Genomic DNA, 26724 nt, shown 5'->3' with positions numbered 1-26724 from the left:
GGGGGACTATATGGACAGCTTTTGCTGTGTGCTCCCTTTGCCACACCAATGTAGGAGAAAATGACTGGGGATTATGGGAAGTGGGAGGGACACTTAAAGCTTTGCTGTGGGGTTCTTTGCCCTCCTCCTGGTGGCCAGGAGTCTAATTACCACTAGTAATTGAATGGATTCATAGACTCTCCATGCCAGCGCATATTCATTAGTGATCAAATAAAATTGCTGTAAAATATTGCTTATATTCCTGACCAGATTTTAAAACATGTAAAGTTTACCAACACTAAGTAAAAGACTCTAAAAAATGTCTAATATTTCTGTAAAAAACAAAACATAATTGTAACTATTATGTTAATTCCATTCATTTGCAGTATTTAGGCATCATTTTGTGTTTGCTACCTAGACTATAGTTCTACTGATGTATGTCTTTCCAAAGGATAAAGCAACTGAAATAAAGATGTTACAGCAGACATTTTTAGGAAAGTCCTTTAACTGGTAAGTACAGATGAAAAATACTGGACATGACTAAGTTGCCATTGAAGATTTGTATCCTTGTGAGCCATTTGGCAAAATTTAAAGATAAACTTATTGTAACCTAATTTCAGCCATCCTTAACATTCTGGTTTTTGAGTGGTTCTATGTGTAGCTTTGTCTGTAGCCAAAATGACTTCTTAATGTGCTGTTTTACAAACTCATTCATTGCTGTAAAGCAATTTTTAATTTAACATGAAAATAAATAAAAATACTGTTGGTGTTACTTTGTCCCTTACCTAAGGTAGACACAAATAAGATGAGGCAAACCTTTAATAAAGACTAATGGACTGATGTTCTAAAGCTCTCCACTCATATTAGATAATATAAAACAATCCTTCAGCACAGAGATCTCTCATAAGATTCTAATAAGGGAGATTTTGCTAACCTTCTCCAAGAGGCATTCCCTACATGTCTGTATGTGAAGGAGAGAAAAGCCCAATGCAATATAGCACTGAATCACAAATGTTTTGCTGCATTTTCGCTTTGTATTTTATATTACTTTACACTTCAGATTAAGCTTTATTACATTTAAAATGAGGGTTATTTGTATATTTACTGTATGTGTATCTTTTACAAATTACTTTGCAATTAGTATTTCTTCTATTTAAAATAAAACTGTCAACTTCAGTTTCTCAGATATCTTCATTATTTTGAGATTCTACATAGCACAGGGGTTCTTACCTGGACACTGCATGATTCTTTAACACGTCTTTAAGCAATTCAGCATCCGCAAAATAAATTATTCTAAGGATTGCTCTAAGGCACTTGTGTCTGACTGCCGGCCCTGCAGAGGAACTGTACACTTCATACAGGACTCCAAATAAAGTCTTAATAAACGACTTAGCCAGCTCTGGGTCCTCTTTCATCAGCTGCGCTCTGGCGTCATCTCTTTTTAAATCTGAATGTCCGCCTAAAAAGGAAATAGGAAATACCAGATAAGAGTGACTGGCATGGTTGTGATGGAAGTTAGGCGGTAACCAGCCTTATGGGGAGCTTGAAAGAATGTTAATGTGCTGAAGCAAATGAAACCAAGAAATCTGTATACCCAACAGTGTGTTCTGTCACTGAAGTCCAATAACATGGCATAGACTGAAAAGAACAAAGTACTGCAACATAAAATTCATGTCCTCTTTTAAGAGATGGCCCATTAACAAAAAAAGCGTATGCACAATAAAGGCCATCACAAATCATTGCACGTATAAAAAGTGCAACACTGGAATTGTAAAATCAGAGACATTCATTTACAATAATTAAATTACATGTTCATTCAGAGACAACCACTAAACACTAATGGTAAAAAAAGCAAATTATGGAGCTTCTTCAGAATACTTACTTGTATTGGCATTGGCTAAAGGGTTAGGTTTTCTCTGAATGGCGCGTGCAGTTCCGGTATCTTCGTTGATTTGCTGCATAGAATTAAAATCAATAGTATAAACACGCCCCAGTGTAGATAAACTTATTTCATCCTCACCAACCTGATGGGCTGCCTGAGAACACAGATATAAAACAGAGAGATAATCCTTGAATAGAAACAAAAGACTTTGTCACTCAAAATGTTAGGCTATGTTTTGTCCTCTCGGGAGGGGCAGAAAAAGTGACACTTAAAATTGTTTAGTTTTATCTGAAATGTGCCACTTGGAGCTCAATTTTGTATTGAGGATTCCTTTATGAGCAAAGAATCCTTAAAAAATATTTATAAGACAATTTGTTGTCTATTACTAGCAAACAGGCATAAGTCGAGCACATATTTGTAGACTCGGAAGCACAAGTGATTATATCCTTCCAAACCTAATTATTTCTATAGAATACAGAAAGGAACAAAGATGGCAAAGTCTAAATATATATATATATACACAAACACACACACATATATATATATATATGAGAGAGAGAGAGAGAGATACACACACATAGAAATATAATATAATATAATATATATATATATATATATATATATATATATATATATATATAAATATATATATATATATATTATATATAACAAATTATGCTTACCTGATAATTTCATTTCCATCGTTCCGAGGAGAGTCCACAGCTTCATTCATTACTTGTGGGAAATACAAAACCTGGCCACCATGAGGAGGCAAAGACACCCCAGGCAAAGGCTTAAATACCACCCCCCACTCCCCTCATCCCCCAGTCATTCTGCCGACGGAACAAGGAACAGTAGGAGAAATATCAGGGTGTAAATGGTGGCAGAAGAAAAAACAAAGAAATTTTGGTCCGCCCAACGAAGAACCGGGTGGGAGCTGTGGACTCTCCTTGTAACGATGGAAATTAAATTATCAGGCAAGCATAATTTATGTTTTCCATCTAATACTAGGAGAGTGCACGGCTTCATTCATTACGGGAAACAAATACCCAAGTTCTAGAGGACACTGAATGAAAAACGGGAGGGTAAAAAGGAGGCGGACCCTATTCTGAGGGCACCACAGCTTGCAAAACCTTTCTTCCAAAAGCAGCTTTAGCCGAAGCAAAAACATCAAATTTGTAAAACTTTGAAAAAGTATGTAGAAGTCTCATTCTTGAAGGCCCAAGAAGAAGCCACAGCTCTAGTTGAGTAAGCCATAATCCTCTGAGGAGGCTTATGTCTCGCTGACTCAAAAGTCAAGCGAATCATGCTTCTCAGCCAAAAAGATAGGGAAGTGGAAGAAGCCTTCTGTCCCTTGCGCTTCCCGAATAGACAACAAACAAAGCTGTAGTTTGTCTGAAATCCTTCGTAGCCTGAAGATATAATTTCAAAGCTCGAACCACATCCAAATTATGAAATAAACGTTCTTTCGAAGAAGAGGGTTTAGTACACAAGGAAGGAACCACAATTTTCGGATTAATGTTGCGATCAGACATAACCTTAGAGAGAAATCCGAGTCCAGTGCAAAGGACAGCCTTATCTGCATGGAAAAACCAGGTAAGAAAGCTCACATTGCAAGGCCGCTAAATCAGACAGTCTGTGCGCCGAAGCAATGGCCAGTAGAAAAAGAACCTTCCAAAACAGAGTCTTAATGTCAAGAGAATGCATAGGCTCGAACTGAACCCCCTGCAAAACCAGATTTAAACTCCAAGGAGGAGCAGAATGTCTAAACACAGGCCTGATCCTGGACAGAGCATGAAAAAAATTTGAGTATATCAGGGAGCTCAGCAAGCTTCTTGTGTAACAACACAGATAGAGACGAAATCTGTCCCCTTAAGGTCCCTCCACCAAACTATCCTGTACGAAGGAAAGAATCCTTGATACCCTGACCTTATGCCAGGAATGTCCACGAGTTTCACACCAGTGTAAGTAGGTCCTCCATACCTTATGATAGATGCGACAGGTGACCAGCTTTCTGGCTTGAATGAGAGCATCAATCACCCTCTCAGAAAAGCCTCTTCTGGCTAAGACTAAGCATTCAATCTCCACGTATTCATCCTCAGAGAATCTAGATTCTGATGCACAAAAGGACCCTGTACCAACAGATCCCTGCAACAGGGCAACCTCCATGGAGGGGACGTTGACATCCCCACCAGATCTGCAAACCACGTCCTCCGCGGCCACGACGGAGCAATCAGAATAGCTGACGCTTGCTCCTGCTTGATGCGTGCCACTACACAAGGAAGAAGTGGTATCAGTGGAAACATGCAAACTAGGTTGAAACTCCAAGGCACTGCTAAGGCATCTATCAGTTACGCCTGGGGATCCCTGGACCGCGACCCGTAACTGGGTAGCTTGAAGTTGAGTCTGGACGCCATGAGATTCCCCAGGATGAAAAGATTGTCTTAAGAAAATCCGCTTCCCAGATGTCCACACCCGGGATGTGGATCACTGATAGCGAGCAGTAGTGGGCCTTCGTCCACTCCAGAATCCGAGATACTTCCCTCACCTTATCGTCTCCATTTTGAACGATGGAACCCACAGAAACTAACACACAAAAACGGGCGAAACGGGCCCTCCTTATTTGGTACCACGAAAAGGTTTGAATAGTACCCTAGACCCCTTTCTGCTAGAGGTACCGGTCTAATTACTCCTAGAGAGGAGAGATCCCTCACGCACTCTAGAAAAAAGGAATCTGCCCATGGGAGGATGCGTCTTGAAACCTATCCTGTAACCCTGGGCAACAACTTCCAGAACCCAAGGATCCTGGACGTGTCTCATCCAAGCCTCCACGAAAAGAGATAGTCTGCCCCCTACGAGATCCAGAGATTGATTGGGGGCCACCCTTTCATGTTGATTTTGTCTCGGCGGGCTTCTTGCTCTGCTTGGCTTTATTCCAAGACTGAGAAGGTTTACAAGATCCGTTGGACTGCTGGGGTTTCGCGGCAGGCTGCCGTCGTTGGGACTTGTCCGAATGAAATTGACAAAAATTAGGACCCTTAGGTTTATTCTTCTTAACCTGCGGTAGAAAGGCACCCTTGCCCCCCCCGTGACCGTGGATATGATAGAGTCCAGGCCTGGACCGAAAATAATCTCTCTCTTAAATGGAAGAGAAAGCAATCTAGATTTGGACGTCATGTCAGCAGACCATGACTTCAACCACAGAGCCCTCCGGGCCAGAACAGAAAAGCCTGATGTCTTGAAATTCAAGCGAATAATCTACACATTAGCATCACTAATAAACAATCACAATAATCACCTTCCGGAGATATTAACCCTTGATTCTATACAGATAAAAGGAGCCACACTGTGACCCTGTCTTCTTGCGTTAACATTACATATATAAAAAATGAAACGATCTTACCAGAATCAACACCGTGGAACAGGAACACGGCCTCAAGTTTGACAGTGTGTAGCATCGCTCCTGACATGGACTTGAGTGAAGAAAGCAGGCAGTGAAACTCGTCAACACTGATTGCTTAAGGAGCCGTTAATACGAGTCTGGATAGTTTCGCAGAAAGACTCTACCTGAATCTCCAGACCCTAAAATTCACCAATGCTCTCACAGAGATTGACAAGACTACTTAAAACTCCAGTCCCATTCCGAAGAGTACTACCCTCCATAAGAGACTACTCCGAAATCTTCTGACACTTCTCTGCCATCCTCCTGTGACGAAAGGCAAAGAATGACTGGGGGATGAGGGGAGTCTTTGCCTCCGCCTCGGCCAGGTTCTGTATTTCCCACAAGTAATGAATGAAGCGGTGGACTCTCCTCGTATTAGATGGAAATATATATCTTCTGTCTGTCTGTCTAACAATCCCGTCCGTCCGTCCGTCTGTCTAACAATCCCGTCCGTCCGTCCGTCTGTCTAACAATCCCGTCCGTCTAACAATCCCGTCCGTCCGTCCGTCTAACAATCCCGTCCGTCCGTCCGTCTGTCTAACAATCCCGTCCGTCCGTCCGTCCGTCTAACAATCCCGTCCGTCCGTCCGTCCGTCTAACAATCCCGTCCGTCCGTCCGTCCGTCTAACAATCCCGTCCGTCCGTCCGTCCGTCTAACAATCCCGTCCGTCCGTCCGTCTGTCTGTCTAACAATCCCGTCCGTCCGTCCGTCTGTCTAACAATCCCGTCCGTCCGTCCGTCTGTCTGTCTAACAATCCCGTCCGTCTAACAATCCCGTCCGTCTGTCTGTCTAACAATCCCGTCCGTCTAACAATCCCGTCCGTCCGTCTAACAATCCCGTCCGTCCGTCCGTCTAACAATCCCGTCCGTCCGTCCGTCTGTCTAACAATCCCGTCCGTCCGTCCGTCTGTCTAACAATCCCGTCCGTCCGTCCGTCTGTCTAACAATCCCGTCCGTCCGTCCGTCTGTCTAACAATCCCGTCCGTCCGTCCGTCTGTCTAACAATCCCGTCCGTCCGTCCGTCTGTCTAACAATCCCGTCCGTCCGTCTAACAATCCCGTCCGTCCGTCTAACAATCCTGTCCGTCCGTCTGTCTAACAATCCCGTCCGTCCGTCTGTCTAACAATCCCGTCCGTCTGTCTAACAATCCCGTCCGTCCGTCTGTCTAACAATCCCGTCCGTCCGTCCGTCTAACAATCCCGTCCGTCCGTCCAACAATCCCGTCCGTCCGTCCGTCTAACAATCCCGTCCGTCTAACAATCCCGTCCGTCCGTCTAACAATCCCGTCCGTCCGTCTGTCTGTCTAACAATCCCGTCCGTCCGTCCCGTCCGTCCGTCTATCCCGTCCGTCCGTCTATCCCGTCCGTCCGTCTATCCCGTCCGTCCGTCTATCCCGTCCGTCCGTCTATCCCGTCCGTCCGTCTATCCCGTCCGTCTGTCTATCCCATCCGGTCTGTCTGTCAATCCGGTCTGTCTGTCAATCCGGTCTGTCTGTCAATCCGGTCTGTCTGTCAATCCGGTCTGTCTGTCAATCCGGTCTGTCTGTCAATCCGGTCTGTCTGTCAATCCGGTCTGTCTGTCAATCCGGTCTGTCTGTCAATCCGGTCTGTCTGTCAATCCGGTCTGTCTGTCAATCCGGTCTGTCTGTCAATCCGGTCTGTCTGTCAATCCGGTCTGTCTGTCAATCATATCATCTGTCAGTCAATCATATCATCTGTCAATCATATCATCTATCAATCATATCATCTATCAATCATATCATCTATCAATCATATCATCTATCAATCATATCATCTATCAATCATATCATCTATCAATCATATCATCTATCAATCATATCATCTATCAATCAATCATATCTATCTATATTATATTTTGTTTACATTATTTGGTGCTTCCTGGCAGCACATTTTTCACAAGTTTTTGCACATTTAAAGCTCTTCAATATTCACTACTACCTGTGTCAGAACGGGACCAAGGAGATTGGGTCATGGATAAAATATTCTCTACTGACATTTCTATCTATTCCCTGTGAGAACTGTTCGATGGAATGGAAAAACTGTTGGTTAAAGAACACAAACTCCAATTCGATATATGGACTTTTGAAAAATACCTAAAATTGAAAGTAGTCCCCAGGGGTTTAAGGGTTAATAAAAAAACTCCCTACTTTTAAAGGTCAATGACCCTGAGTTTGTAGAATCATGGAATTCAGTATTATCAGAATGTTCCTTTAGACCAGTGCTTGACAAATATGTTCAAAATCTAAGAGCCAGCCCAAAATGGTTATATATATATATATATATATATATATATATATATATATATATATATATATCTCATTATTTGATTTGCCCTATTTTCTCCAATTTTAGCCCCAGAAATGCAATGGCAGATGTACACAAGCCCCTGCAGTGATGCAGCAATAACTTTGTAGAATGTTGCATGCCATCATTACTAGGGTAGTGAAAAAAACATAGGAAAAATTGGGTGGAAGAAAGTTTAAATCAAATAATGAAAACACAGTTTTTAAAAACACACAATTGTAATTTTTTTTTATCATTTTAAACAAACTTTGCATTGTATTTTCATTATTTGATTTTCACTATGTTCCTCCAATTTTTCCTGTTTTTTTCACTGCCCTAGCAATGGCATGAAACATTCTACACAGTGATTGCTGCATCACGGCAGGGGCTCATGCATATCTGGTAATGCATTTCAGCATTTCTGAGGCAGTGGGGGAACAAAAACTGAAAAATTGGAGGAAAAACAGGGCAAATCAAATAATGAAAGTAAATTGCAAAGTTTTTTTTTCAAACACACAATGAATGTTTTTCTTTTTTTTTTTTAAACAAACTTTGCAATGTACTTTCATTATTTGATTACCCCACTTGTCCTCCAATTTTCCTGTGTTTTTTTCCCACTGCCTTAGAAATGCTGGAATATATTGGCAGATATACATGAGCAAATGTAGTGATGCAGCAATCACTGTGTAGAATGTTGCATTCCATCATTTGGTAGTAAAAAAAACACGAAAAATTGGAGGAAAAACATAATTTATGTAAGAACTTACCTGATAAATTCATTTCTTTCATATTAGCAAGAGTCCATGAGCTAGTGACGTATGGGATATACATTCCTACCAGGAGGGGCAAAGTTTCCCAAACCTCAAAATGCCTATAAATACACCCCTCGCCACACCCACAATTCAGTTTAACGAATAGCCAAGAAGTGGGGTGATAAGAAAGGAGCGAAAGCATCAAAAATAAAGAATTGGAATAATTGTGCTTTATACAAAAAAATCATAACCACCACAAAAAGGGTGAGCCTCATGGACTCTTGCTAATATGAAAGAAATGAATTTATCAGGTAAGTTCTTACATAAATTATGTTTTGTTTCATGTAATTGAGCTAGTGACATATGGGATAGCAGATACCCAAGATGTGGAACTTCCACACAAGAGTCACTAGAGAGGGAGGGATAAAATAAAGACAGCCAATTCCGCTGAAAAAATAATCCACAACCCAAATCAAAAAAATTGAAATAATAAGCAGAAGAATCAAACTGAAAAAGCTGCCTGAAGTACTTTACTACCAAAAACTGCTTCAGAGGAAGAGAAAACATCAAAATGGTAGAATTTAGTAAAAGTATGCAAAGAAGACCAAGTTGCTGCTTTGCAAATTTGATCAACAGAAGCTTCATTTCTAAAAGCCCAGGAAGTAGAAATTGACCTAGATGAATGAGCCGTAATCCTTTGAGGCGGGGACTTACCCGACTCTACATAAGCATGATGAATCAAAGACTTTAACCAAGATGCCAATGAAATGGCAGAAGCCTTCTGACCTTTCCTGGAACCAGAAAAGATAACAAATAGACTAGAAGTCTTTCTGAAACCTTTAGTAGCTTCAACATATTTCAAAGCTCTCACTACATCCGAAGAATGTAAAGATCTCTCCAGAGAATTCTTTGGATTATGACACAATGAAGGGACAACAATTTCTCTACTAATGTTGTTAGAATTCACAACCTTAAGTAAAAATTTAAATGAAGTCCGCAACACTGCCTTATCCTGATGACAAATCAGAAAAGGAGATTCACAAGAAAGAGCCGATAACTCAGAAACTCTTCTAGCAGAAGAGATGGCCAAAAGGAACAAAACTTTCCAAGAAAGTAATTTAATATCCAGAGAATGCATAGGTTCAAACGGAGGAGCCTGTAAAGTCCTCAGAACCAAATTAAGACTCCAAGGAGGAGAGATTAACTTAATGACAGGCTTGATACGAACCAAAGCCTGTACAAAACAATGAATATCAGGAAGATTAGCAATCTGTCTGTGAAAAAGAACAGAAAGAGCAGAGATTTGACCTTTCAAGGAGCTTGCAGACAAACCCTTATCCAAACCATCCTGAAGAAACTGTAAAATTCTAGGAATTCTAAAAGAATGCCAAGAGAATCTATGAGAAGAACACCAAGAAATGCAAGTCTTCCAGACTCGGTAATAAATCTTCCTAGACACAGATTTACGAGCCTGTAACATAGTATTAATCAATGAGTCAGAGAAATCTCTATGACTAAGAATCAAGGCGTTCAATCTCCATACCTTCAAATTTAATGATTTGAGATCCTGATGGAAAAATGGGCCTTGAGATAGAAGGTCTGGTCTTAACGGAAGTGTCCAAGGTTGGCAACTGGCCATCCGAACGAGATCCACATACCAAAACCTGTGAGGCCATGCTGGACCCACCAGCAGTACAAACGAACGCTCCATTAGAATTTTGGAAATCACTCTTGGAAGAAGAACTAGAGGCGGAAAGATATAAGAAGATTGATAATTCCAAGGAAGCGACAACGCGTCCACTGCTTCCGCCTGAGGATCCCTGGATCTGGACAGATACCTGGGAAGTTTCTTGTTTAGATGAGAGGCCATCAGATCTATTTCTGGAAGTCCCCAGATTTGAACCATCTGAAGAAATACCTCTGGGTGAAGAGACCATTCGCCCGGATGTAACGTCTGGCGACTGAGATAATCCGCTTCCCAATTGTCTACACCTGGGATGTGAACCGCAGAAATTAGACAGGAGCTGGATTCCGCCCATACAAGTATCCGAGATACTTCTTTCATAGCCTGAGGACTGTGAGTCCCACCTTGATGATTGACATATGCCACGGTTGTGACATTGTCTGTCTGAAAACAAATAAAAGATTCTCTCTTCAGAAGAGGCCAGAACTGAAGAGCTCTGAAAATTGCACCGAGTTCCAAAATGTTGATTGGTAATCTCGCCTCCTGAGATTCTCAAACCCCCTGCGCTGTCAGAGTTCCCAATACAGCTCCCCAACCTGAAAGACTCGCACCTGTTGAGATCACAGTTCAGGTTGGACGAACAAAAGAGGCCCCTTGAATTAAACAATGGTGATTCAACCACCAAGTCAGAGAAGATCGAACATTGGGATTTAAGGATATTAATTGTGATATCTTTGTATAATCCCTGCACCACTGGTTCAGCATACAAAGCTGGAGAGGTCTCATGTGAAAACGAGCAAAAGGGATCGCGTCCGATGGAGCAGTCATGAGACCTAGAATTTCCATGCACAAAGCTACCGAAGGGAACAACTGAGACTGAAGGTTTCGACAAGCTGAAACCAATTTCAGACGTCTCTTTTCTGTTAGAGACAAAGTCATGGACACTGAATCTATTTGGAAACCCAAAAAGGTTACCTTTGTCTGAGGAATCAAGGAACTCTTTGGTAAATTGATCCTCCAACCATGTCTTTGAAGAAACAACACAAGTTGATTCGTACGAGATTCTGCAGAATGTAAAGACTGAGCAAGTACCAAGATATCGTCCAAATAAGGAAATACCGCAATACCCTGTTCTCTGATTACAGAGAGAAGGGCACCGAGAACCTTTGAAAAGATCCTTGGAGCTGTTGCTAGGCCAAACGGAAGAGCAACAAACTGGTAATGCTTGTCCAGAACTGGTCTGAAGGAATTCTCCTTCTTTGGTACAATGAATAGATTTGAGTAAAACCCCAGACCCTCATACAGAACTGGAACAATTACCCCAGCCGACTCTAGGTCTGAAACACATTTCAGAAATGCCTGAGCCTTCACTGGGTTTACAGGAATGCGTGAGAGAAAAAATCTTCTCACAGGTGGCCTTACCTTGAAACCTATTCTGTACCCTTGTGAAACAATGTTCTGAATTCAAAGATTGTGAATCGAATTGATCCAAACATCTTTGAAAAATCGTAACCTGCCCCCTACCAGCTGTGCTGGAATGAGGGCCGCACCTTCATGCGGATTTGGGAGCTGGTTTTGACTTTCTAAAAGGCTTGGATTTATTCCAGACTGGAGAAGGTTTCCAAACGGAGACCGTTCCTTTAGGGGAAGGGTCAGGCTTCTGCTCCTTATTCTGACGAAAGGAACGAAAACGATTAGCAACCCTATATTTACCTTTAGATTTTTTGTCCTGAGGCAAAAAGGCTCCTTTTCCCCCAGTAACAGTTGAAATTATTGAATCCAACTGTGAACCAAATAATTATTACCTTGGAAAGAAAGAGAAAGCAATGTTGACTTAGAAGTCATATCTGCATTCCAAGACTTAAGCCATAAAGCTCTTCTAGCTAGAATAGCTAAAGACATATACCTGACATCAATTCTAATGATATCAAAAATGGCATCACAAACAAAGTTATTAGCATGTTGAAGAAGTTTAACAATGCTATAAGCATTATGGTCTGACACTTGTTGCGCTAAAGCCTCCAACCAGAAAGTGGAAGCTGCAGCAACATCAGCCAAAGAAATAGCAGGTCTAAGAAGATTACCTGAACATAAATAAGCTCTCCTTAGAAAGGATTCAAGCTTCCTATCTAAAGGATCCTTAAAGGAAGTACTATCTGCCGTAGGAATAGTAGTACGTTTAGCAAGAGTAGCGATAGCCCCATCAACTTTGGGGATTTTGTCCCAAAACTCTAATCTATCAGATGGCACAGGGTACAATTTCTTAAACCTCGGAGAAGGAGTAAATGAAGTATCCAGACTATTCCATTCCCTAGAAATTACTTCTGAAATAGCATCAGGAACTGGAAACACTTCTGGAATAACTACATGAGGTTTAAAAACTGAATTTAAATGCTTAGCAGATTTAGTATCAAGAGGACTAGACTCCTCCATATCTAATGCAATCAGCACTTCTTTAAGTAAAGAACAAATAAACTCCACCTTAAACAAATATGAAGATTTATCAGTGTCAATATCTGAGGCAGAATCTTCTGAACCAGATAGATCCTCATCAGAAACAGATAAGTCAGAATGATGGCGGTCACTTAAAAATTCATCTGAAATATGAGAAGTTTTAAAAGACCTTTTACGTTTACTGGAAGAAGGAATAACAGACAGAGCCTTCCTAATAGAATTAGAAAAAAAATATTTTACATTAACAGGGACATCCTGAACATTAGATGTTGAAGGAAAAACAACAGGTAAAGGATTATTACTAATGGAGACATTATCTGCGTTAGAAAGTTTATCATGACAACTAACACAAACTACAGCCGGAGGAACAGTTACCAAAATTTTACAACAAATGCACTTAGCTTGGGTAGAACCGACATCAGGCAGCGTCTTTCCAGAAGTAGATTCTGATCCAGGGTCAGGTTGTGACATCTTGCAATATGTAATAGAAAAAACAACATATAATGCAAAATTATCAAATTCCTTAAATGACAGTTTCAGGAATGGAAATAAATGCAAAATAAACAAGCCTCTAGCAACCAGAAGCAACTAAAAAGTGAGACTTAAATAATGTGAAAAAAAGTGGAACAAGTAAGACGCCCACATTTTTTGTCGCCAAGTATGACGCCACATCCTTTGGCGACGAAAACGACGCCCACATTTTTTGGCGCAAAAAAACGTCTAACACACATGCGCCAAAAAATGACGCAACCACGAACAAACTTCCGGCGTCAACTATGGTGCCGGAAATGACAACATTTTTGCGCCAAAAAAGACGCAATAAATTGAAGCATTTTCTGAACCTGCGAGCCTAACAGCCCACAGGAAAAAAGTCAATTGAAAATTTTTAAGGTAAGAAAAATATATTTATTCATATGCATTATCCCAAAATAATGAAACGGACAGTCTGAAATAAGGAATATGTTTAGAACTTTACATATAAAGTGCCCAACCATAGCTTTGAGTGTCATAAATAGAAATAAGATTTTACTTACCCCAAGACACTCATCTACATATAGTAGATAGCCAAACCAGTACTGAAACGAGAATCAGTAGAGGTAATGGTATATAAGAGTATATCGTCGATCTGAAAAGGGAGGTAGGAGAAGAAATCTCTACGACCGATAACAGAGAACCTATGAAATAGATCCCCTAGAGGAAGACCATTGTATTCAAATAGGCAATACTCTCTTCACATCCCTCTGACATTCACTGCACTCTGAGAGGAAAACCGGGCTTCAGCCTGCTGCGAAGCGCATATCAACGTAGAATCTAGCACAAACTTACTTCACCACCTCCATGGGAGGCAAAGTTTGTAAAACTGAATTGTGGGTGTGGTGAGGGGTGTATTTATAGGCATTTTGAGGTTTGGGAAACTTTGCCCCTCCTGGTAGGAATGTATATCCCATACGTCACTAGCTCATGGACTCTTGCTAATTACATGAAAGAAATCAAATTATGAAAATGCAATGCAAAGTGTGCAAGAACAGGGCCAATTCTAACATCTTACTGCCCATGATATCTGTGTGCAAGAATGGTGTAAGGTCAGGTATTGAAATTAGGGTGGCAGCTCTGACGTGTGTACAGGGTGACGTGAACATATCACAGCTTCGATATAACTGTATCCAGCCATGTTGATGGTGTGTTATCGTAAATGGGAGCAATGTTACATTGCCAGCAAAGCCAATGTGCATTAGATAGATTAGGTATTAATTCATTACAAAAGCCAGTATACTTCTGCAGCTAGATCTGTGTTCTGATTCCTATACATATCAATATAAACACACACATGCAAGGGATTTATAATGCTAAAACAAGATACGTTCAGTGTAGTATCATAAAATGTAGTTATAAGTGCGGTGCTCCCTGTCACATCTGCGCTCTCCTGCGAGATCCTCCATTGCAGAGAGCGTCATTACTTTCTACAGGAGATAGCTTCCCACACACTGGGACTTCCATGTTCAGCCCTGTTTTTAGAGAACTGAGTGAGGTCTCCCATGTGAGGGTCAGTGTGAGGATTTCACTGCATGCCAGAGATTGCTACCCTGTGTTTTTAATGCCTACAAACTGGTTAAACACATAGTTAAAGCTTGTTGCTGCTCATGAGCTAAACATAGGCTGCTGAGCAAATCATGAGCAGCATATGTGCGTAGCCATCAGTAATTGGCTGTGTACAGCTCAGGGCCAGTACTGCACTGCTTCCCTAGAGCTGTGTATTTAATCCCTTTGGGGTAAACACATAGCATGGGGCATGTAGCAATACATTAGTAAAACAGCATATTCAAGCCTTTACATGAACACTACAGCCAAACGTTCTCTGCATATACCAGGGACAAGTGGTACACCTACACTACCGGATGTAAAGCACATGCAGAAGATTTCTGGCTTTTGCATCCCTTTAAATGTTTATCGCTTATCTGAGCTTCCTGAGAGTGAGTGAGAGCATTTGGCGTAAGATGAGGAGAGTTATTTACAGGTGAAATAATGACATCAGGTGTAATGAATAAATTCATTACAGTCTGTGTGTTTGCTGATACCTGGGGGCTATTGACCCTGTATTGCTAACAATAAATTACTAGGAATAGTTGAGAACATTTTAAGATTAATTTGCATTATTTTAATATTTTCCAGCCCAGATCATGAGACTAATTACACTAGATTAGGGATTTGTTTTATGAGCAATACACAAGCCCCTATGATGTGCTGGAGTACGCAGTGGGATTAACAATATTATACGAACTGGATAAATCATTCTTTTGGAATCTCAAAGAGCATTTCTTTTTTTAAAGAAATTAGTTACATTTTTGTGAGATACATGTTAATCTGGCTAGAAAACCCAATTTTCCTAATCCAGGATAGTAAAATAAATCTATAAATCACCATGAGGAGACTCCCTCCAACGCAGGAACATGGCATAACGTTTAAACAACTGTTAGAGGCACATGTCATATATATATATATATATATATATATATATATATATATATAAAGTGTATATATATATATATATATATATATATATATATATATATATATATATATATATATATATACACATACATATATATGTATGTATATACATATATATGTGTATATATATATATAAATATATATATACATACATATATATGTGTATATATATATATATATACACACATACATACACATATATACATACACACATACACATACCTTGTGCCTGCATCATTTGTTAAAATTGTAAAACATGCCCCATGCCTGCATATTAATTCATTGCATTTTTTTTTAAATAATCTATTTACTGTATGTCAGTTGCAGTACACACACGTGTGCCATTACAACTTGTTGCCATTTTTTAAGATGCATAATATGCTAATGAGAAAGTCCACTTTTGCAGCTAAGGGGTCAAATTCTTGTAAAATACAAATAGTATACTATTCTTGTAAGAAGTCTGGCCCTTGTTATCACGTTTTAGAAGTGAGAGATCACAGAAAAAAAACTGACCTTTAGAGCTGCAGATGCCGATTAAAAGAATGCACTGCAGAGGGGGAGGAAGAGATTGACACTTCAGCTGTCCTAAAGCCACGGCTGCCAGTGTTCTGGGGAAAACGGCAAATCTAACAGTAAAAACACAGCCAGCAGACAAACTGAAGCCAAAAAACTTGTTCTCCTCTGTGATACCCAACCACAATAGGGATAGTAGCTACACAGGGCACTATGCTGCCGCTTCAGGTGCCGACATATGAGCAGGAATGGAAACAAATATATCATTCAGTAAGCAGTGATGGCATCTGCAGCAGTAGCTTTTTTTTTTTTTTTTTTTTTAAAGATTTTTATTTATAGTGATAAGTTTACAATATAACATAACAATAAAAAAGAGGTTACATTGATTGACAGTCAGAAATGATACAGAATAAACAATATCCAGATTATGGGTATAACTAATCAGTAACTTAGATATGGGTAGGTCAAGGCCTGTACCAATGGCACACCACTATCAATTATTCTATTGTGTTTACATATTTCTCCCAAATAAATTTAATTGCATAGTATTCTTCCAGCCTATGAAGCCGATAATAATGGTATTTTTCCAAAGTCAGCACCAAATTTACATTTTCACGCCATTCCCTCATTGAGGGGATTGAATCTTTTTTCCACAATCGGGGGATTAACTGTTTTGCACAATTTAGCATTATATATAAAAGTGCAGACCTTAGTTTACAAGTCAGTTTAACTGGTTTGTGGAAAAGACATATCAAAGGATCTAAGGGTATAATTATATGGATTACTTTACTAATTTCTCTGATGATATCCTGCCAATACCCTCCCATTTTGGGACAGCCCCACCAGATGTGTAAAAGTGAACCAACCTGGCCGCACCCTCTCCAGCAATTGGCATTTGTTGTTGGGTAAATCTGTGCTAATCTTTGGGGTGTGTAGTACCATCTGCTAAGTAATTTCATATTCCATTCACGGAATCTCATAGAGGTGGACGAGGAGTTCATTTTAGAAATAATAGCTATCCATTCTTTTTCAGACGGCCTAGAATGCAATTCCGCCTCCCATTTCTGTATGTATGTGGGGAGCGAGCGGGAAGTTCCCTGATTTAGTAATTTATATGTAATGGAAAGATATCCCCTAGTTACTATAGATGTATAACAGAGAGATTCAAACAGAGTTAGTGTCCTATTGATTTTGTTTTTTTCAGAGTGTGAAGCTATTGTGTGGGCCAACTGATGATACCTAAACCATTGGTCAAAAGGTGTCAAGCCTAGCTGGTGTAGTTCTGCCTGTGAGCGTAGTCTACTATTGTCCAGAACCATATGAAAGGGGATTAGGGTGTGTATAGAAGGAATCAAGCTTGGGGTGGTATTTTTCTCCCCTGTAAAAATATGGTTTGCTAGAATTGGTGTGAGTGGAGAGGGGTTAGATGAGTGTGTGGTATCTTTTTTTAGCGCCCTATCCCATTGTTTGAGTGTTTCAGTAGCTAGCCAGAAGGGTGTGTGCTGTGTCTTCCTTTGTGTTCCCGAGATCCAGCATAAACTGCCTGAATTGGTGGAATTGGCCATTTCTCTCTCTAGTGTTACCCATTCCTTATCTTTTTCGTCTTTGCACCAGTTAATAATGCGCACCAGATGTACTGCAAGTTTGTATAACGCTAGGTTTGGGACTCCTAGCCCTCCTCTCTCTTTAGGCATGTACATCGTCTTCATCGACACTCTAGTCATGTGCTTGGACCAAATGAAAGTGTTAATAGTGTTTTGTAGAGACTGCATATAATATTGGGGTATGGGTATGGGCAGTGCCTGTAATAGGTACAATATTTTGGGCAGGATTATCATCTTTATAGCCCCTATTCGGCCCAGCCATGACAGATTTATATGTCCAGTCATGAAGTTCCTGCTTAATTTTTTGGTGAAGTGGTAAGAAATTTAAGGAAAACAATTTGTCTTTATCACTAGGAAGTGGTTTTGTGTCCATAGAGGAATACTTGTATGTGATGTGTGATAGATTGGGTATTGTTGAAGCTGAGGAATTCCGATTTAGATTCATTAATTTTGAAATATGAAACCTTGCTATATCTGGAGAATTCTATAGATAGAGCTTCTAAGGATCGTAACGGGTTTGTGAGTGTTAACATAAGGTCATCAGCATATAATGCCATTTTGTACTCTCTATTATGTATAGTGATGCCCGAGATACTGGTGTTTTGCCGTATGTTTGTTGCTAAGGCTTCCATGGCCATTACGAATAGGATGGGTGATAGCGGGCATCCCTGACGTGTGCCATTTGTAATTTTAATTGGTGGGGATAGAGAGTCATTTACGCGGATTTTAGCTGTAGGGTGTTTATATAGAGCGAATATTTTCTCAACTATGAGTGGACCAAAGCCGAATTTATGTAGAGTAGCCTTTAAAAAATCCCAATTTAGCCTATCAAAGGCTTTTTCCGCGTCTACGGACAAAAATATTGCTGGGATACTCATTTTGGAAACATAATCAATAAGATTAACTATCTTTGTAGTGTTATCTATGGCTTCTCTGTTTGGCGTGAAGCCGGCTTGGTTAGTGCTGATTATTTGGGGAAGAATTTTATTAATGCGTGTAGCTATTATTTTTGCAAAAAGTTTTGTATCAATATTAAGCAGTGAAATCGGTCTAAAGTTAGCTGGGGTAGTGGGAGGCTTCCCAGGTTTGGGAAGCACTGTTATATGCGCTTCTACCATATTTTGAGGAAAGGGGTTATCTTTATTTATGTTGTTAAAGAGAGTCAACAGGTGCGGAGTTAAGATATCTTGAAAGGTTTGATAATAGCAGGCTGAAAACCCATCTGGGCCTGGGCTCTTACCCCCTTTCAGATTTTTAATTGCTTGGAACAATTCCAATTTAGAAATAGGGGCTTCTAATTCCGCTTTCTGTTCTTCATTTAATGTGGGGAGATTAGTGTCATCTAAATAGGTGTCTATGCTGGGGTCTAAGCTGCCATGGGGACTGGAGGTGTTGAGATTATCATAATATTCCCTAAAACGTGCGATAATTGCCGGGGTGGTATGAATTTTTTGTGTCTTGGAGAGATGCAGTTCATGGATATAAGATTTAAGTTTTTTGGCTTTCAGATATCTAGCTAGCATTTTCCCTGCCCTATTTCCTTCGTAGAAACATCTTTGTTTATATTTCTGAGCCATAGTCTGCTGCTCCTGAGCAAGTAATTCTTTAAGCTGGTAACTAAATTTTTGAAGTCTATCTAGTATATGAGGATCGGAGGGGTTTCTCTTGTGTTGTAGTTCAAGATTTGAAAGTTGTGTAGTGAGGTCGGAATAGTGCTGACTTTCTATCTTTTGCTTTTGAGCTTTATATTTAATGAATTCTCCTCTCATAAAGCATTTATGTGTTTCCCACAGAATTATGGTGTTAATATCTGTCCAATGTGGAACAGCACAAAAGGATGGGAGTGCTCGTGTAGACAGGTGAACTGCCACTTCACCACATAAATGTAGAACAAAGAAAGTGTCCACGGCTCTCCAATGCTTAAAAGTATCTTTATTAGAACAAATATAGCAACGTTTCGAGGCTAATACCTCTTAGTCATGCATAGGCTCTTACTAACTTAACACACCTTATATACCTGTTGGTTTGGCGCCACAAGGCCCACAACCTGTAGAAATAGTGACACCTACTTGTGTTCATATACATTACATTAAAAAGTTATATACAAATATAGGTACATGCTTACAATGAAATATTATGTTGTATTGATGAAACACGTAAAGCATACACATATTAAACTAAAAAGTGATTTAAACCTTTTATTAGATGATGGCAAGGTAATTTCTAATTTAGGGTAAATACCTCCTATGTACTGTCCAAATATATTTATGATAAAAGTTTAATTCTTATTTTATCAAGCATATTTTATTGGATCTAGGCTACAAGACACACTAATAGTATGTATATAGTATCACAAGATAAAGATATTTATATCAACTGATAAAGATTATTGTATCAACAGATAAAGATTATATATCCATCAAAGGGAAAAAAATCTTTTCAGGCTTTAAAAATAAAGTTATTACCCTTTAAAGTCAAAATAAATGTTGAAAAGAGCTATTGAGAAATGTAGTGTTCTTTTTTGTTGTTTATTGGACTTTGTTATAGATAAACTGACAAATCTAATTCTCTATTGAGGCCTCTAGGGACCATAGTTTCTAACTTATAAATCCACCAGGATTCTTTTTGTTTCAATAGAATTTCTCTGAGATTTTATGTGATCAATTACTTGCCATCTCATTTGGCTGATGTTATGGCCTTTCTCTATGAAACGGCTAGATACAGGGGCCTCTTTGTTTTTACAACGTATATTCGAGCGATGTTGGCTCATCCTATCTTTTACCTTACGGGTGGTCTCACCCAAGTAAACCAAAGAACATGGACACTTTATTAAATATACAACATGGGTAGTATCACATGTGTAAAAACCTTTAATATCATATCTGGTACCATTATGGGGATGATGAAAAAATTTACCTTTAATTATGGAGCTACAACTCATGCAATTTAAGCATGGGTATGTGCCATAATTTTTACTACCTATGTGTGTTTGAATACTACCTTTACTTGGACCCACATCAGATTTTACCAAATGATCTCTCAAGTTTTTTACACGTCTATGGGCCATTAAGGGAGGATTTTTGAAGATAGGTATTTTATCATTACAGTCACTTAGTATGTGCCAATGTTTTCTTATGCTTTTAGTGATCTCCTTACTATGGTGACTGTACTGAGAAACAAAGACCATCCTGTTCTCTTTTTGTTTAACAGTATTGTTTTTATTATGATACTTTAATACCTCATGCTTTTTTTCTTCAATTAGTTTAGCTGGGTAGCCTCTTTCAAGGAATTTGTCTGCCATTTCATCTATACGTTGGTTGCATTTCTGTGTACTACTGACTATTCTTTTTACACGTAGTAACTGGCTCTTAGGTAGTGATTCTACCAAAGGTCTTGGATGAAAGCTGTCAAATCTGAGTAAGGTGTTCTTATCAGTGTTTTTGGTATATAAATCAAATTCTAATATATTTAATAAAGTGTCCATGTTCTTTGGTTTACTTGGGTGAGACCACCCGTAAGGTAAAAGATAGGATGAGCCAACATCGCTCGAATATACGTTGTAAAAACAAAGAGGCCCCTGTATCTAGCCATTTCATAGAGAAAGGCCATAACATCAGCCAAATGAGATGGCAAGTAATTGATCACATAAAATCTCAGAGAAATGGACAGGACAGAGAAATTCTATTGAAACAAAAAGAATCCTGGTGGATTTATAAGTTAGAAACTATGGTCCCTAGAGGCCTCAATAGAGAATTAGATTTGTCAGTTTATCTATAACAAAGGTCCAATAAACAACAAAAAAGAACACTACATTTCTCAATAGCTCTTTTCAACATTTATCTTGACTTTAAAGGGTAATAACTTATTTTTAAAGCCTGAAAAGATTTTTTTCCCTTTGATGGATATATAATCGTTATCTGTTGATACAATAATCTTTATCAGTTGATATAAATATCTTTATCTTGTGATACTATATACATACTATTAGTGTGTCTTGTAGCCTAGATCCAATAAAATATGCTTGATAAAATAAGAATTAAACTTTTATCATAGATGTATTTGGACAGTACATAGGAGGTATTTACCCTAAATTAGAAATTACCTTGCCATCATCTATTAAAAGGTTTAAATCACTTTTTTATTTAATGTGTGAAATTTAAACTATCTAAGAATTTTTCTAAATTTAATCATAATGTATGCTTTACGTGTTTCATCAATACAACATAATATTTCATTGTAAGCATGTACCTATATTTGTATATAACTTTTGAATGTAATGTATATGAACACCAGTAGGTGTCACTATTTCTACAGGTTGTGGGCCTTGTGGCGCCAAACCAACAGGTATATAAGGTGTGTTAAGTTAGTAAGAGCCTATGCATGACTAAGAGGTATTAGCCTCGAAACGTTGCTATATTTGTTCTAATAAAACAGAATTTATGTTTACCTGATAAATTACTTTCTCCAACGGTGTGTCCGGTCCACGGTGTCATCCTTACTTGTGGGATATTCTCTTCCCCAACAGGAAATGGCAAAGAGCCCAGCAAAGCTGGTCACATGATCCCTCCTAGGCTCCGCCTACCCCAGTCATTCGACCGACGTTAAGGAGGAATATTTGCATAGGAGAAACCATATGTTACCGTGGTGACTGTAGTTAAAGAAAATAAATTATCAGACCTGATTAAAAAAACCAGGGCGGGCCGTGGACCGGACACACCGTTGGAGAAAGTAATTTATCAGGTAAACATAAATTCTGTTTTCTCCAACATAGGTGTGTCCGGTCCACGGTGTCATCCTTACTTGTGGGAACCAATACCAAAGCTTTAGGACACGGATGAAGGGAGGGAGCAAATCAGGTCACCTAAATGGAAGGCACCACGGCTTGCAAAACCTTTCTCCCAAAAATAGCCTCAGAAGAAGCAAAAGTATCAAATTTGTAAAATTTAGAAAAAGTGTGCAGTGAAGACCAAGTCGCTGCCTTACATATCTGATCAACAGAAGCCTCGTTCTTGAAGGCCCATGTGGAAGCCACAGCCCTAGTGGAGTGAGCTGTGATTCTTTCAGGAGGCTGCCGTCCGGCAGTCTCATAAGCCAATCGGATAATGCTTTTAATCCAGAAGGAGAGAGAGGTAGAAGTTGCTTTTTGACCTCTCCGTTTACCAGAATAAACAACAAACAAAGACAAAGTTTGTCTGAAATCCTTAGTAGCTGCTAAGTAAAATTTGAGAGCACGAACTACATCCAAGTTGTGCAACAAACGTTCCTTCTTTGAAACTGGATTAGGACACAAAGAAGGCACAACTATCTCCTGGTTAATGTTTTTGTTAGAAACAACTTTTGGAAGAAAACCAGGTTTAGTACGCAAAACCACCTTATCTGCATGGAACACCAGATAAGGAGAAGAACACTGCAGAGCAGATAATTCTGAAACTCTTCTAGCAGAAGAAATTGCAACCAAAAACAAAACTTTCCAAGATAATAACTTAATATCAACGGAATGTAAGGGTTCAAACGGAACCCCCTGAAGAACTGAAAGAACTAGGTTGAGACTCCAAGGAGGAGTCAAAATTTTGTAAACAGGCTTGATTCTAACCAGAGCCTGAACAAAGGCTAGAACATCTGGCACAGCTGCCAGCTTTTTGTGAAGTAACACAGACAAGGCAGAAATCTGTCCCATCAAGGAACTTGCAGATAATCCTTTTTCCAATCCTTCTCGAAGGAAGGATAGACTCTTAGGAATCTTAACCTTGTCCCAAGGGAATCCTGCAGATTCACACCAACAGATATACCAAATTATGTGGTAATTTTTCTGGTTACAGGCTTTCAGGCCTGAACAAGAGTATTAATAACAGAATCTGAGAACCCTCGCTTTGATAAGATCAAGCGTTCAGTCTCCAAGCAGTCAGCTGGAGTGGGTCGAACGGACCTAGAACAAGAAGGTCTCGTCTCAAAGGTAGCTTCCATGGTGGAGCCGATGACATATTCACCAGATCTGCATACCAAGTCCTGCGTGGCCACGCAGGAGCTATCAAAATCACCGACGCCCTCTCCTGATTGATCCTGGCTACCAGCCTGGGGATGAGAGGAAACGGCGGGAACACATAAGCTAGTTTGAAGGTCCAAGGTGCTACTAGTGCATCCACTAGAGCCGCCTTGGGATCCCTGGATCTGTACCCGTAGTAAGGAACTCTGAAGTTCTGACGAGAGGCCATCAGATCCATGTCTGGAATGCCCCACGGTTGAGTGACTTGGGCAAAGATTTCCGGATGGAGTTCCCACTCCCCCGGATGCAATGTCTGACGACTCAAAAAATCCGCTTCCCAATTTTCCACTCCTGGGATGTGGATAGCAGACAGGTGGCAGGAGTGAGACTCCGCCCATAGAATGATTTTGGTCACTTCTTCCATCGCTAGGGAACTCCTTGTTTCCCCCTGATGGTTGATGTATGAACTTGGCCCTCGCTAGCTGAGGCCAAGCTTTGAGAGCATTGAATATCGCTCTCAGTTCCAGAATATTTATCGGTAGAAGAGATTCTACCCGAGACCAAAGACCCTGAGCTTTCAGGAATCCCCAGACCGCGCCCCAGCCCATCAGACTGGCGTCGGTCGTGACAATGACCCACTCTGGTCTGCGGACGGTCATCCCTTGTGACAGGTTGTCCAGGGACAGCCACCAACGGAATGAGTCTCTGGTCCTCTGATTTACTTGTATCTTCGGAGACAAGTCTGAATAGTCCCCATTCCACTGACTGAGCATGAACAGTTGTAATGGTCTTAGATGAATGCGCACAAAAGGAACTATGTCCATTGCCGCTACCATCAAACCTATCACTTCCATGCACTGCGCTATGGAAGGAAGAGGAACGGAATGAAGTATCCGACAAGAGTCTAGAAGTTTTGTTTTTCTGGCTTCTGTCAGAAAAATCCTCATTTCTAAGGAGTCTATTATAGTTCCCAAGAAGGGAACCCTCGTTGACGGAGATAGAGAACTCTTTTCCACGTTCACTTTCCATCCGTGAGATCTGAGAAAGGCCAGGACAATGTCCGTGTGAGCCTTTACTTGAGGAAGGGACGACGCTCGAATCAGAATGTCGTCCAAGTAAGGTACTACAGCAATGCCCCTTGGTCTTAGCACCGCCAGAAGGGACCCTAGTACCTATGAGAAAATCCTAGGAGCAGTGGCTAATCCGAAAGAAAACGCCACGAACTGGAAATGCTTGTCCAGGAATGCAAACCTTAGGAACCGATGATGTTCCTTGTGGATAGGAATATGTAGATACGCATCCTTGAAATCCACCTTGGTCATGAATTGACCTTCCTGGATGGAAGGAAGAAGTGTTCGAATGGTTTCCATCTTGAACGATGGAACCTTGAGAAACTTGTTCAAGATCTTGAGATCTAAGATTGGTCTGAACGTTCCCTCTTTTTTGGGAACTATGAACAGATTGGAGTAGAACCCCATCCCTTGTTCTCCTAATGGAACAGGATGAATCACTCCCATTTTTAGCAGGTCTTCTACCCAATGTAAGAATGCCTGTCTTCTTATGTGGTCTGAAGACAACTGAGACCTGTGGAACCTCCCCCTTGGAGGAAGCCCCTTGAACTCCAGAGAATAACCTTGGGAGACTATTTCTAGCGCCCAAGGATCCAGAACATCTCTTGCCCCAGCCTGAGCAAAGAGAGAGAGTCTGCCCCCCACCAGATCCGGTCCCGGATCGGGGGCCCGCATTTCATGCTGTCTTGGTAGCAGTGGCAGGTTTCCTGGCCTGCTTTCCTTTGTTCCAGCCTTGCATAGGTCTCCAGGCTGGATTGGCTTGAGAAGTATTACCTTCCTGCTTAGAGGACGTAGCCCTTGGGGCTGATCCGTTTCTGCGAAAGGGACGAAACTTAGGTTTATTTTTGGTCTTGAAAAGACCTATCCTGAGGAAGGGCGTGGCCCTTGCCCCCAGTGATATCAGAGATAATCTCTTTCAAGTCAGGGCCAAAGAGTTGTCAAGCAATTTGTTCTTGGAAGACGCATCCGCTGCCCAAGATTTTAACCAAAGCGCTCTGCGCCACAATAGCAAACCCAGAATTTTTTCGCCGCTAACCTAGCCAATTGCAAGGTGGCGTCTAGGGTGAAAGAATTAGCCAATTTAAGAGCACGAATTCTGTCCATAATCTCCTCATAAGAAGAAGAATTACTAATAATCGCCTTTCCTAGCTCATCAAACTAGAAACACGCGGCTGCAGTGACAGGGACAATGCATGCAATTGGTTGTAGAAGGGAACCTTGCTGAACAAACATCTTTAGCAGACCTTCTAATTTTTTATCCATAGGATCTTGGAAAGCACAACTATCTTCTATGGGTATAGTGGCGCGCTTGTGTAGAGTAGAAACCGCCCCCTCGACCTTGGGGACTGTCTGCCATCAGTCCTTTCTGGGGTCGACTATAGGAAAACAATTTTATAAATATGGGGGGAGGTACTAAAGGTATACCGGGCCTGTCCCATTCTTTACTAACAATGTACGCCACCCGCTTGGATATAGGAAAAGCTTCGGGGGGGCCCCGGGGCCTCTAAGAACTTTTCCATTTTACATAGTGGTTCTGGAATGACCAGATAATCACAATCATCCAAATTGGATAACACCTCCTTAAGCAGAGCGCGGAGATGTTCCAACTTAAATTTAAAGGTAATCACATCAGGTTCAGCTTGTTGAGAAATGTTTCCTGAATCTGAAATTTCTCCCTCAGACAAAACCTCCCTGGCCCCCTCAGACTGGTGTAGGGGCCCTTCAGAAACCATATCATCAGCGTTCTCATGCTCTACAGAATTTTCTAAAACAGAGCAGTCGCGCTTTCGCTGATAAGTGGGCATATTGGCTAAAATGTTTTTGATAGAATTATCCATTACAGCCGTTAAATGTTGCATAGTAAGGAGTATTGGCGCACTAGATGTACTAGGGGCCTCCTGTATGGGCAAGACTGGTGTAGACGAAGGAGGGGATGATGCAGTACCATGCTTACTCCCCTCACTTGAGGAATCATCTTGGGCATCATTTTTACTAAATTTTTTTATGACATAAAATACATATAGTTAAATGAGAAGGAACCTTGGTTTC

General features: G+C 40.4%; 1 protein-coding gene across 9 annotated transcripts in view; it reads right to left on the bottom strand.

The window, feature by feature from the left end:
- The window catches only part of TRIP12 (thyroid hormone receptor interactor 12), a 1052161-nt gene that overhangs the window by 415238 nt on the left and 610199 nt on the right, over positions 1–26724 (bottom strand). For 6 of the 9 annotated variants that reach the window (XM_053709826.1, XM_053709829.1, XM_053709832.1 and 3 more), the window contains 2 exons: positions 1862–2015; positions 1210–1438 (listed from right to left, as the gene is read on the bottom strand). In XM_053709826.1, coding sequence (XP_053565801.1) covers positions 1210–1438; positions 1862–2015 — 383 coding nt within the window. The remainder of the gene's footprint in view (positions 1–1209; positions 1439–1861; positions 2016–26724) is intronic. The other 3 variants (XM_053709830.1, XM_053709831.1, XM_053709834.1) reach the window with 1 other exon arrangement.

This window comes from Bombina bombina, chromosome 4 (genome assembly GCF_027579735.1).
Source record: "Bombina bombina isolate aBomBom1 chromosome 4, aBomBom1.pri, whole genome shotgun sequence".
In the NCBI taxonomy this organism is placed as follows: domain Eukaryota; kingdom Metazoa; phylum Chordata; class Amphibia; order Anura; family Bombinatoridae; genus Bombina; species Bombina bombina.
Note: the sequence above shows the minus strand (reverse complement) of the source record. Positions and strands in the feature narration are given on the sequence as shown.